We start from the raw sequence: 14,060 nt of genomic DNA on the forward strand, positions 1-14,060 counted from the left end.
GGTACTGGCATAAACCCAACGCCTATACCAGAGTAACAGAATGGAGGTCAGTGAATGGACTTAGACCTGTGCATCTCCAGTTAACCTGTTCTCAACAAAGGGCCAAAGACAGCCTCTGTAGAAAATGGTGATAAGAAAACTGGGTATCTCTCTGCAGAAGGTTAATGTTATCCCCTTCTAGCTCTTGTATAGAAATCAAATTAACATTGCTTAAAGACAAGACCTAACACTTGGAATTACTGGAGGAAAGTATAGAGGAAATACTAATTGTTATAATTTTAGCCACTAGCATGCCTGGTACTTCGAGGTTCCAGGGCCCCACATGTGCGGACAAGCCTTCAGGCAAAAATACCTAGCCACCTCCGGGACCTTAAAAGGCCCTGTGTGACCCACGTGCAGCATGGTTGCATGACCTACGTATGACATGGCTACGTCATCTCATCCCCCTGTGCGCATGTGCTAGGCAGCCTTTAAAATCTAGAGCACCATCTTCAGCCCTCTCTTTCTGCACACTGTCTTCACCAGGCCTGTACATGTCTTCTCTAATAAACTCCTAAGCGGGTTTGTTGCATGTTTTGTGCTTTCTTCTCGCGCCAGGTAATTTAACTAATAGACATTGGTGGGCCAGTGATTTTATATGTAGATGACTCCTAAAGGACAGAAAATGAAGGCAAAAGTTGACAAATGGTATTAACTTTAAAGTAAAAGCTGAGTGGTGAAGAGGCAGCCTAGAGAATGGGGGACATATTTTCTAACTAGTCAACTGATGAAAGACTAATATATGGAATATTTACACAAATTAAGAACTGTAACCAAAAATAGACCCATTTCAAAATTAGCAAGTTGTCGGGCAGTGGTGGCACACACCTTTAATCCTAGCATCTGGAAGGCAAAGGCAGGCAGATCTCTGAGTTCAAGGCCAGCCTGGTCTACAGAGTGAGTACAAGACAGTCAGAACTACACAAAGAAACCCTGTCGGGGGTGGGGGGAGGAAAAAAATTACTACATGATCTACATAAACACTAGGAAGAAGTTTAAATGACCAACAAATATATATATAAATGTTTAATATCTTTAGCTGACTGTGAAACACAAATCAGAACTACAAAAATATTAATGATAAGGAGATTAAGGACTTTTATACACTATTATAGTATATTAGTTAAGACAGTCATTGTGGATAATAGTCCAGACACCGAAATAGATCTTCTAGCATGTGATCCAGCTGTCCCACTTCCAGGTTCCCAGATTTATATTCGAAGGAAATAAATCCATAAGCTAAAAAGGTAGCTGTATCTATATTCACATGCCGCTATTCCCAAGAAGAATCATCCTAGATGACTATCAGCAAATTAGCCAGTAAAGAAAATCTGATAGATGTGTCTTGGTTAGGTTTCTCTTGCGGTGATAAACACCAGGACCAAGTCAAATGGGGAGGAAATGGTTCTTTTCGTACTATACTTATAGCCCATCACTAAGGAAAGTCGGGGAAGGGACCTGGAGGCAGGAACTGAAGCTAAAGCCATAGAGGGCTACTGCTTACTGCATTTCTCCTCAAGGCTTACTCAGCTTGCTTTCTCATAGCAGCAGGACCACTTGGCAAGTCAGAATCGCAGTACTTACAGTGAGCTTGGCCCTCCCACATCTATCAAGAAAATATACCACAGGGTTGCTTATGGGCCAGTCTGGTTGGAGCATTTTTTAGTTGAACTTGCCTCTTCCATAAAGACTCTGTTGTGTCAAGATGTCATAATACTAGCCAGCACAATATGTAGATATAAGCTGTTGAGCCATGAAGATGAGTGAAATCCTGTGAGTTGCTGCCAAATGAATGGAACCAGTTGAACTATGGAAAGACAAGCACTGTGTTATCTCATACATAGAAGCTGAACATTCAAGTGGCAGGTGATGGCATGTGAACTAGCACCTGTTAATCAAAGTTTAAATCAAGTAAGAATAAAACAAGGATTAAGTCATTGAAACAGAAAATAAAAACTTAAAAAAATTGTTCAAAACAGACCACATACCTAAATGTAAAAAGGAAGTCATACCCTTTGATGTTTATCCAAAGTAGAGAACCTGTCCACAACAAAACACTACATCCAAGTGTTGGTACTATCTTTATTCATTTTTTACCAAAACTGAGAAGCAACACGATCTCTATCGTTGGCAAAGGGATAAAGTGTAGAAAACACATACGATACATCATCCTGTGTTAAGTGCACATGAGCTGTCCAACCTTTTAAATGAAGGAAAGGAAAGGAAACTTAGGTATCTGTTACTAAATGAAAACCCAGTCTGATGTCTCACTTGTTTCACTAGTCCAAAAGCTCTGCACTTGTACTTATGTGAGCCCACACTGTCAGGAGCTGGGGTGTGTCTCAGTGAAGACAGAGATTAGAAGGTTTAGATAGCTTAAACTAGAACTACCTGCATCGTGAGTTCGCCATTGCACCTTCTCCCTGATTGTTGGCAGAGGTTTCTGTCCCACCCGGTCCTGCAGTCGTTCAGTCCCAAAGAAATACACAAAGACCTACATTAATTTTAAACTGATTGGCCTATTAGCTCAGGCTTCTTATTAACTCTTATAACTTATATTAGCCCATAATTATTATCAGTGTTAGCCACGTGGCTTGGTACATTTTTCGGCAAGGCAGTCGCATCTTTCTTCCTCTGTATCTGGATGATGACTGCACTGACTCTTCCCTCTTACCAGAATTCTCTTGTTCTCATTGCCCCACCTCTGCTTCCTGCCTGGTTACCCCTTAGTAGTGTTTAATGACTACGTGTTTCAGAAGCATACCTGTTATGCTAATGTAAATATACTATGTAAATGTAATTATTGATGTGTAAATATTAATGTATATTAGTTATTGTAATGAATTTGTGACTGCTCCTGAGAGAAAAATTGAAAAACATTTCAAAGTCTAATATTTTTTTACCCTGTATATTATTAGAATATAATAAAAACTTACCTCTTTTTTTCATCTTAAAATTATGTTACAATATCTGAAAAATATTGAATGTTGTCATTACTTAAAACAATGATACGATCTATCTCGTATTTCTTTTGTTGTTATTGGCATCTTTGGGCAATTACTTTTTATAAAGATTTAAAACTCTGTTTCTGTTTCCTCTGCCTGTGTCCTTTCAAGTCAATAATGGAATATATTCTAATATTAGCCAAAGCCCTAGGTATACTAATTTCTAGAGCTATCTGCATAAATTGGAAAGACCCATCCTGGAAATATTACCAGTTACTCATCCGGTCCTCTGTGTAGGGACTTTGGATAAATGAATCTTGAGAAAGGATGCTCTTGTCATTAAGTATTCAGTGGTGATGTCATTTTCCCTCTGAAAATGTCTTGGATGCAGTACTTGACCCACTCTTTACCCCAGGAGCAGAGACTGGCAGTTGAGCAGCTGTCCTCTGCCTGCTCTGAAGGGCCTGGAGAGATGCCTGGTCAGACATCACTACCTAGGACCATGCGGAGCTTTCTCACCTGTTCCCCTTAGAGAAAACAGCCTTTACTTGGTACAGTAAGACTATCTTTATGATACTAAATATACGATGAGGTACACTGAAATTAAACTCTGTCCTTTCTTGTTTCTTCTACCTTCTCTGTTGAAATTTTATGTGATAATTGTAAATAACCGTAAGTAGGTGACAGATTTTATTTTTAATTCATATTATAAGTTGAATTCCTATATTTTATTATGGGTGACATAATTATATTTCTTAAGGAAAGCCTGGTGTGTTACAAAAGTAATTATTTTGTATGGCTTGGTTAAGTTCTTTAAATTGTTGAAAATAAGTCTAACATCTCTATGTCTAGAAATTACATTTTGAATGTGAATCTACATTTCAATTTTTATTATCTAGGTACTATCTTTTACATATGAATTAATGTCTTATGTGATATTAATGATATTAAGCTTTATGTGTCATTTTTCAGTAGTGATATTTCATTTACACTTTATTAATATTGAGATGATTTCATAAAAACTAAAATGTTTGTGCTTTAAAATAGTTTTATTGTTTGTGAGTAAGTTTAGTTTATGAAAAAAAGGAATATCAGCTTTGCTGTTATGCACCTTTTCGCTTTTTAATGAGCAAGTGATGCGTTAGCAAAACAAAACTAACATTGACGCTGTAAAGATGAAGTTGTTCTGGGCATCAGAGTTTCTTTCCCAACATGTGTAGTGAATACTGGGTCCTTGCCTTTGCATTAAAGTTTACTAAGATGGAAGCAGAGGCTGTCAGGCAGCTGGGCAGTGTTAAGGTGCACTCGAGCTACACAACGTTCTACTCGAAGAGGATGTGTATACCCAAGTAGCCGCGAAGCCAGAGCCTCAGTTATTTTGAAAAAAAAAAGTGAAATAATCTAGTAGATATTTTTCAAGGAAAGCATAAATTGAAGTGCACATGACCAAACAGAAATGAAGGTTGGTGTTTTTAAGTTTGACTGATGTGGTCAACAGCAGCTCCACTGCTCCTAACAAATGGTGGTGAACTAGGCCTGAATAGTTAGTGTTCGATTGTAAGTCTACTCCTTTGTTCATTTGTGTTACTTTTAAAGCAAGAGAGAAATTCAAGGAATTTAAAAATTTTCTGTTAAATGAGAATGTCTAATTACTTTAATCTTTTACTAACAGTGATTATTTGAAGGCTTAATTGATGTAGCACTCTGCATGTTTGCTGTATGTAAATTTGTAAACACATTATCTTAAAATCTTGGATTTAATTAGTATTTATCTGTTATGAACTATATATAGAATGTGGAGAATTAGTGAGAATACAGGCAGCCTTTTCCTATTTATTGAGTGAATCACTGAGCTGGGAACCACCAGGTGCCTTGTACAGAATAAACACTAAAAATACATAGTGTATCAGTGCTTGCTTTGGAAGATGGTAATATTTGTTAGAATTTACTCTCAGCCTACCTACAGTTGCTGCATCTTTAGGAGGTAATGTCCAATTTTGCCATTTCCATCAAAAGTTAAAAAAAATTAAAGACTGTTTAAAAAGAACCTGTGTCTCAGTATAGCCTTAACAATAATTAGAGTATGCTGCCTCCTCATTTTCCTGTGTTTCTGCCTTCTAGTCAGGTTACCACGTCATGAATGAATGAATGAATGAATATATAAATAAATAAATGCCCATTTGTTTGTTTCTTTGCCAAAGACAAAACATGGTATCTTTTTATCTTATCATAGAAATACATATAGAGACATTCGTAATTTAGATTAAGTGAATAGCATATTTTTATCCAAATTATTTAGTTGGATTCTTCCATATTACTTATATGTAAGAAGAAAACTGCTAGAAATAAATTTTGAAGAGCTGTTTTATAATTGCTGTTTTCATGTGTAGTTGCGCATTTTAATGTTAAGATTTGGAGATGGCCTTAAGTATATTTTTACATGAATGAAGCAAAATGTAGCATACGTAGTGCTTAAAAAGTGACACTGTTCTGCATGGAGTGTGTTACCCCCTCCTTTTATTGGAGGATATATTTATACTCTAGCTTCAGTGAGGGCTAAAGGGTTTAGTCTGTTTGTGGTGTTCCATGAAGAGAGCCTCGGCAGTCTAATATAAACACTAAGCTGCTTTTCTTGTTTCATACAACCAGTCATTTCTTGCCCTTAGTTAATTTGCTAAAATGCGGACTTCTTGATGGAAAATTGTGTACATATGAGTTACTTTTATTAGTGTGTATCTGGTTTATATTAGTGGCAAAATGAAGCTTGTTCTTTTTACATAAACATAAGTACATTGTTTCATCTTGAGTGTAAAGAGGGACCTGAGAACAGCACAGCGTGATGTCATCTGTGATGTGTCTGAATGTGTTTCTTTTAGGGGATATCCGCCTGACACCAGAGGACTTTGCCCGAGCCCAGAAGTACTGCAAATACGCTGGCAGTGCTCTGCAGTATGAAGATGTGGGTACCGCGGTGCAGAACCTACAGAAGGCTCTCAGGCTGCTGACAACAGGCAGGGAGTGAAGCCTCTGGCGTGGAAGCCATGTGTTTGCAGCCTCCAGAACTGACATCCACCACACTTTCCTCAGCCTGGCGGGAGCATGGCTGAACAGAAGACTACAGTTCTACTGAGTGCAACAATGACTCCTGTGTGCTTCAGATTCTTGGGGAAGCATTCTTCGGCTGCCTCAGCCAGTTTTCATTGTCCAGTGAGTGGATCCACTTATCTCTGAGCATAGAGAGCTGATCTTAGCATCAAACCCTGCTTCAAAAAAGGAAAATGTCCCTGTAGAAAATCATGCTGGATATAAGCTTTCTTAATTTATATACACTAAAGGAAGTTTTTGAAAAATCTGTAATATTTGGACAAACCATATTATGTTGCTATAATATCCTAAATTAAACGTTTAATAAAGATTGCCAGAATATTCTGGATTGGAGATCCTGGCTTTTTTTCCCCCCTCTTAGGATTTGTAAGCCAAATGTGAACATCCAAAAATGGTAAATGATAACAAATTAAATGTAGCTTATATTCATGTTTAGATAAAACTAGGTTAAAAAAAAAAGGTCATGGAAGTACAAGGTCTTGGAGAGGTAGAAAAATTATTACTGAAAATGACACTGGCTTCCAGTGACTCCATCCTACCCAGTGGCATGCAAAGGGGGTCACTATCCTTCAGCGACAGTTGACTCATATATTAGAAGATGAAATGCAAATGGTTGCACATGGGTGCTTTAAAGATGCCCTTCTGCCCTTGTGGAATTGTAGCAGGGAGATAAAGAAGGCCATAGTATGTTCAGTTCTGGGGAATTTAATAAGTTTTATAGGGTTATGCACCACCTGCAAGTGTGCTCTATGTACATTAATACCGATATTCTTTTATTTTTTTCTATGCACTTCAGAACCAACCATGTTGTGATTTACATGATAGAAATATCTTTTTTACTAAATGTTTTTAACTAAAAGGTGAATTTAATAAATTCAATTGAATTTGTCTCATGCATTTTACTTATGACATTTGGGTTAGAATTCCTTAGAGTAGGGGACATAGACTCTATCATAGGGGATGGCAAGCAATGATCCATAGGCTCTGTTAACATAGGGGACACCAGGACATGACCCATAAATTCTGTTAACATTGGAGACAGCAAGCCATGGCCCGTAGCATATATTTAACACAGGCCAGCAGGCCTGTAGACTTCACCTGTCATATAGGGTCTTATTTGAATGACACCATATACCATGTCAAGGTGCTTAGCACACAGCATTCTATACATGGTGATTATTTATTTAGATGCTTTAAAATGATGCACAATACTAATGATAATTTATTTTCTAAATAATCAGGAAATGTTTTCTTGCTGCTGCTTTGTGCCTGGTGTTGTTCTTTCAAGAGCAAATGGCAGAAAATAAAGTTGGCCTCAGTTTATATTCTAATGGGGAGGAATTGATCATCTTTAATAAAAGTTATCAGATGTTGTATTCAATTAGTTTTTCTCGAGGATGCTTGTAAGAAATGTAGTTCTCAGGTATTTCCTTGTCTGTATCAGTTAGAAACTCCAGCAGAGAGACGCAGCTTTCTGTCCTCCCAGAGATACTTTATCTAGTGACCCTAATGTTTGAGTGGGTTAATCTTGTCCAATCAAAAAGAATGGAGACAAAGATGAGATTGCCAAAGCAGTACTTCACAAAGGTACAGGCCCCACAGGGCATCAGTGACATCTGGGCACTAGTGAGAAAGCTCAGTAACTACATTGAGGGAATTTCTGTGTTAGTAAATCTGTGGAGAAACTGAAGCGCAAACTAGGAGACTGGATGTGTGCGGGTGTGTGCCTGAATTGGTCATTCAGATGGGCCTCAGGATAGAGCAGAAGGGGTATCACACAGCTACATTGGTGTGTGGTTGATCACGGAGTATATGTGGAAAGAAGACTGGTTAGCTGGATGGAGGTCTAGAGAACACAGGGTTACTATAACAGATTTGGCTCAGAATAAAATGAAAGCTGCAGGTAGGTGTTGAACAAAACAATGGCCCAGTGTGATATTAGCATCCTTTAAAAGTATTATATTACCGTAATGCCTATGAAGAGAGGCTAGGGAAAGAAGGATTGGTAGCTAAGAGGCCAGTTAAGAGTATTGCATTGATTACAGTATGAGAGGTTGGCCTCAGATATCATAGCCATAGAGAATGTAAGATTCAGTTGTATTAAGTAGGTCCAAGGGATATCCGTAAACTGGGCACAAGGAAGAAGGTGGAAATCATGATTGACCCAAGTCTCTAACTTGAAATGTAATCTCAGCTAGGAGTATGGTAGAATTTATTTTAGTTAAAGCACAGTGTTCGTAAGTTCTTGTGACCGTCCCAAATAAAACTGATAACAGTGTTTACCAGTGTGACAGAGAGGGATGAAAAAATAAGATAAATTTCTGTCTACAGTGATTGTCACAAATATCTCACCAAGCCCCTGCTCAGCTGAACCAAAGCCAAGAATGGTTCCCATGGTCAGCCTGACCAAAATAGGCTTTCTGGCCTCAAGACTGCACCAAAAAAACATCCCCCCACTTCCACCTCTAAAAATGTTTTGTCTTGAAGTGCTAACCTACTGTGTGTATGACTTGAACTTCTGGAAACGTGAGGCTTCTCTGCCCTCATTAGGAAAAGATCTTCAGTTCTGAAAGAAAAGAGGACTGGAGAGTGCCAGTTATCTGCATGGCTTCCTCTTCACCCACCCCCTAATCTTTTTTTTTGCAACTCATTTTGTGCAGGAAAGCAATCATGCCAAAAGTTTTGGGCCCTAAACAATTTCTTGTCTGTAGAAAATTTGTGTTTTGAAGGAGGACACAGAATTCTAAGATTTGTTTTTAATAGAGAAGAATGTTGTGAGTATGGGCTAAATGCCAGACACCAATTATGAGTGATTTTACATACGATAACTTTTAACTTACTTCCTCTTGCCACCTGTCCTGAGAGATGGGCCCTATATCATCTGCTTGCAAAGTGACACAGTGGAGTCACTTCCAAACTGTCTATTTCAGACTAAGAGTATCCATGTAGGCAAACTACCAGAAATATGAGTGTGTTCCATAGCATGGGAATCTGTGGACAGTTTCTGTTGGGGGTAGGGAGTAACAGCAGCTAGGTTTTTCTGCCGTCTTGAGCCATGTCATCTGGTGAACTAGGTAAGTGAAGAAAACAGATCAAACATGAACTTAAAAGTCCTGTTATACCTTCATGTTTTTCTGGTGTGAAATCCACGACTCCAGGGAAATAGAAGTGGGATTTAAATAAGTGGGTCAGTAGGTCAGTGTGTTGTCTTGAAGGCACACTACCCCACAAGGGAATTTGACAGTTTTATCTAATGTTAATTACTATCACTGCTTCTCCTCTTTACTTTCAACTGGATCAGACTGGGATGTGGGCTTCAATATAAAGCGAACAACAATTCTTGTTACTAGCCATTCCTTTTTATTAAGTTTCCATCCAATAGACCAAGGCTCAGTTCAGATCCAAAGTTTGGAAGGGAAAAAAAATGAATGTATAGTACTATCCCATGTCTATCGTCATATAGAAAACTGGGTTCATAGTTGATTGATATTGGTAGAAAATATAAGATGTATATAAGATGTTTAAGTCACTTGTTGAAAACTAAAGTACTTTGAGATCTGCCATCAAAGTCTACCATGGTAACACTGTTGTGGATGTCGGGTACAGGACATAGAGATGCTACATTGACATTAGGTGCAAGACGTGGTAGTGTTGTGCTAGAGATTGGGAATGGACTGCATTGGGGTTGGGTATGTGGCATGGTAATGTTGCATTGGGGACTGGGTATGCAACTTGGTAATGCTGCATTGTGGTTGGCTATGGGGCATGATAATGCTACATTGGGGGGCTGGGTGTGGGACATGGTAAAGCTGCATTGGGGTTGAGTATGAGGCTTGGTAATGCTGCATTTGAAGTTGGGTACGGGGCATGGTAATGCTGCATTGAAAGTGAGGTATGGGGAACAATAATATACCGCATTGGAGGTGATGTGTGCAGCACCGTATTTCTGCCTAAGGAAGTCAGGAAAGATTTCACATAACGGATTGACCTGGAAGCTTGCAGAGAAACAAGGAATAGACAAAGAGAAAGGCTGTGAATAGAGAAGAAGAATGGGAAATTAATTATTTGGTGGTATTATGCAGAGGCCAGGAGTCGGAAATGTTGCAGGAATAGCATTTGCATCTCTTCAAAATTCATCATTGGAAAGCCTAACTACTAGTATAATTATTTGCATATATGGCTCTTAGGAGAATAATTAGCCTTGTCTAAGATCAGTAAGACCCTAATCCTGTGGAGTTGGTGCCCTCATGAAAGGAATGAAGAGCAGAGCCCACTCTGCACAAGGACAGAGGAGCTGTATGAGGGAACAGGGCTACTCTTAGCTGCAGCAGTCGCCTGCCTAATTAGTAAACAGAGGAATTTTATTCAGGTCACAACCTTGCCATTTGTATAGGTATAAGGAACGTTCACCGTCCCTTGAGAAAGAAAAGGACGTTGACTTTCTCTCTTATGCTGGGCGTATATTATTTTCTACAACCAGCAAGGATCCTTTAACAGTAACTTGGAAAAGTTACTATGACTTCTTAGCTGCACAGAAACTGAACATTATTTTTGTTTATCCTTCTGTCACATGACAAGCCTCTTAATTTTTCCAAGCTGTTTACACATGTGTGATCATCAGTAACTCGCCTGTAAACTGGCATGTGTCTCAAGCATGAATGACTGAAAGAATTATACAGAAATCACCAAATAAAAATGAATGTTCTAAAACCTATGCTCTTTAGTATCACATTATGAGGTAAAATTATAGTGATAATTGCATCTTACAATATACCTGGGCTGGATATGTTCAATGTCAAAGCACTTGCTTAGCATGTACAAGGGTGTGGCTCTAATCCCCAGCTCTGGTAATGTGGGATTCTTCTCTGTATGCTGTGAATACCATTAGTTAATAAACCGGCTTGACCTGATACAGTAGAACAGAGCTAGGCAGGGAAAACTAAACTGAATGCTGGGAGGAAGAGGTGAGAAGCCATGTAGCCCTACAGGAGACAGACGCCAGAACTTTAGCCAGTAAGCCACAGCCACGTGGTATTCGTAGCATACGAAGGGAAATCCCACATCAGAAACTAGGCCATCATTTAGGTTTTGTTTGTATATCTGTCTTTAAATGGTCAGAAACGTCTAATTGGAATGTTGTGTCTTATGCTTAGCACTTTATAACTTCTTAACCAAAGCCTGGTGATCTGAAGTTGACTGAATAGCCATGACAGCTCAAACATCATTCTTCAGAAATGCCCTTACCTTTGTCATTCACTTCTCTGGGCAGCATGACAGGAACACGGGAATAAAACATATGTATCTCTGATTTTAGCAGATGGAAGTAGGAGAGCAAATAAATTACTCCTTGTTTTTCTATTAGATTACCGTGTTTTTCAACACATTATACTCTCATCTGTGTATTTTCTGGCATACATAGTGACATATACACTTATGCAAACATATTAACAGGGCACTCTGATTTTCTACTTAGAATACTATGATTTTTTCTCATAAATGATATCAAAATAATGAAGAAAATTATATCAAAGCATAATGAAGAACCTTGAAACTTTTGTTATAGTTACTTGCAATAAATTTCTCTTTCAAAGCAGCTAGATAGTTTTTCAGATATACTTAAAATCAGAGGATGTTAATTAAAGACTACTTTTGAGAGGGCTGAGAACTGAAAAGTAAGCTCCACAAGTATGTGTGTTTGTAAGTAACTTTACACATTATGTTTCAAGTCCACGGCTATTTACAACCTTTGCTTCTGTAAAAATAAAATCTACAACTAAGAGAGAAAAAATTCATCATCATACCATCAGACACAAAGTCACATCAAAGAAGCGAAGAAGCCCACTGCAAACAAAAAGCGATGGTTGGTTTTCTGTTTCCTAAGTATTACAGTAGGTATTTTCTAATTGTCCTGCATCTATTGAAATGATTTTGAAAAAAAATCTCCCTCTCCTTGAACTTTTGAGCAGAGGTTGAGCATTTCTTATCTGAGATACTTGGGACCAAATGTGGCTTTCAGAATTTGGTATACCTACTGACTTCACTGGGTGAACATTTCTAACATGAAAAATTGAACCTAAAATGCTCCATTTTAGGTTATATAGGTAATCCTACCTAAACATTTGACTTTAGGTATCCTGGCAACAGGGATGTCCAACCTGAATAGTATCTGCTTTCCATATTTTCAAACTCTTGGAAAGAACGAAGGGATTGTGTTCCTTTGGTTAATTTGATAGATTAACCATGCAATCATTATGAATGAAGCAACTCTTTATCCCTGGTATTTATTTGTTTGTTCTAATATCTTCATCAGGCTTACTTTCCAGCAGTTTTGGCTCTGGCAGAGAAACCTCCCTGCCACACAAATATAGCAAATTTCTGCCTGTTATTACTATGGTTTCTATTTTCCTCAAGGGCATTTATTGACTGACTTCTTGGCATATTATCATTACAATGTTCAAGATTTTTTACTTACTCCCTAGAACTGATGCCAGGATTTAGGTATTCAGAACGTGCTATGTTTCATGTTACAATGAGAAGTGGTTCAAGGGCCACAGCCTCATCTGAGTTACATCAGTTGAAGCCCAAGTATTTGCACTTGAATTTCAGATCTTCCAGTGGCGCTATCCATTTAACTTGGCAAAATCATTTTATATGCGGGAAAGCTAATGCGAAACTAGCATAGGAAGGTCAGAAGGGCAAATCTAAATCTTCCTGTGTTTTGATTCCTCCTGAATCTAAGCAGCATGTTTTAATGCTGTGTATCCTATAAAATGAGCAGGAATCCAGTAAGGGAAGTTTGGTGGCTGTTAAAAGTTGGGCAGTGGTGGCACATGCTTTTAATCCCAGCACTCGGGAGGCAGAGGCAGGCGGATCTCTCTGAGGCCAGCCTGGTCTGCATGAGCAAGTTCCACAACAGGCTCCAAAGCTACAGAGAAATGTTGTGTTGAAAAACCAAAACAAGAAAAAAAGAAAAAGAATGTAAGAGGAAAATGAAATTATGAGAATTTGAGAAGTTGTGTGAGTTTGTAACTGTAGTAAACTGTTCATTTAGTCCTGAGGCAAAACTTCCTAGTAGAATAGGGTACAATGGGTCACACTGTTCCCAGGGAGGCAGGTGGCAAACTAATCTCAGTGTCCTGGTTAGTTTATGGATTTGTTCAATATATCACTGAATAACTTTCTGAAGGAAAACCCCTTACATTCAACATGGCTTTCCTGTTCACTTGCTGCCTTGGCGTAGACTCTACAGGCTGCCACATCAGAGTGATTAAATGCAATAGGAATAGCCATAGCTCTGGATACGGGGAAGTCTAAGACCAAACAAGCAGCACATTCAGAGTCTCGTAAGGGCCCGTTCTCTTGCTGTATCTTCACATGGAAAGGGAGTAACAAACTTCATGGGGTCTGCTTTGAAAAAGCCCAAATCTTGAAGGCCACTGCCTCAGTACCTATGCCCTAGGGAATCCATTTAATGTACAACCTCGAGAAATACGGAGTTTCAGACCATAACATGATTATAACACACTTTGACTACATAAATATGAATTCTTTGAGGATCAGATCAGGTAATACTGTATCTGTCTCCATAGTTATAATTTCTCTTACATCAAGAAAAATGAATATTGCACTTAGAAACAGGTAAACGGCAAAATGTTCTTATGGGGAGCCTTACCCTCTCTGAGGAGTGGATTGGGAGTGGGGGGAGGTAGATGGGGTGGGAGGAGGGGAGAGAACTGTGATTGGTCTATAAGATTTCAATTTAATAATAATAAGAAAGACAAAAGAAAACAACATAAAATAACAAAATATATACATTCAGCTCTATTCTTATTCTTCCCGGAGCTGAGCTGTTTATTCCAATATCGTGTATGCTCTGGCTTCCTTGTGACCTCCACCCTCATCTCCGTCATCTCAGCTGTCAATGTGAGCACAGGCTTCCCCCGAAGGCAGGGCCTGTGAAGCAGACGGAAG

General features: G+C 38.7%; 1 protein-coding gene across 4 annotated transcripts in view; it reads left to right on the plus strand.

Annotated features, from left to right (window-relative positions):
• The window catches only part of Vta1 (vesicle trafficking 1), a 54,781-nt gene extending 48,359 nt beyond the window's left edge, over positions 1–6,422 (plus strand). For all 4 annotated transcript variants that reach the window (XM_075948513.1, XM_075948532.1, XM_075948524.1 and 1 more), the window contains one exon: positions 5,861–6,422. In XM_075948513.1, the coding sequence (XP_075804628.1) occupies positions 5,861–6,006 (146 nt within the window). In that variant the 3' untranslated portion in view covers positions 6,007–6,422. The remainder of the gene's footprint in view (positions 1–5,860) is intronic.
• The last annotated feature ends 7,638 nt before the right edge of the window (positions 6,423–14,060 follow it).

The sequence above is a fragment of the Microtus pennsylvanicus genome, chromosome 1 (genome assembly GCF_037038515.1).
Source record: "Microtus pennsylvanicus isolate mMicPen1 chromosome 1, mMicPen1.hap1, whole genome shotgun sequence".
Lineage (NCBI taxonomy): Eukaryota > Metazoa > Chordata > Mammalia > Rodentia > Cricetidae > Microtus > Microtus pennsylvanicus.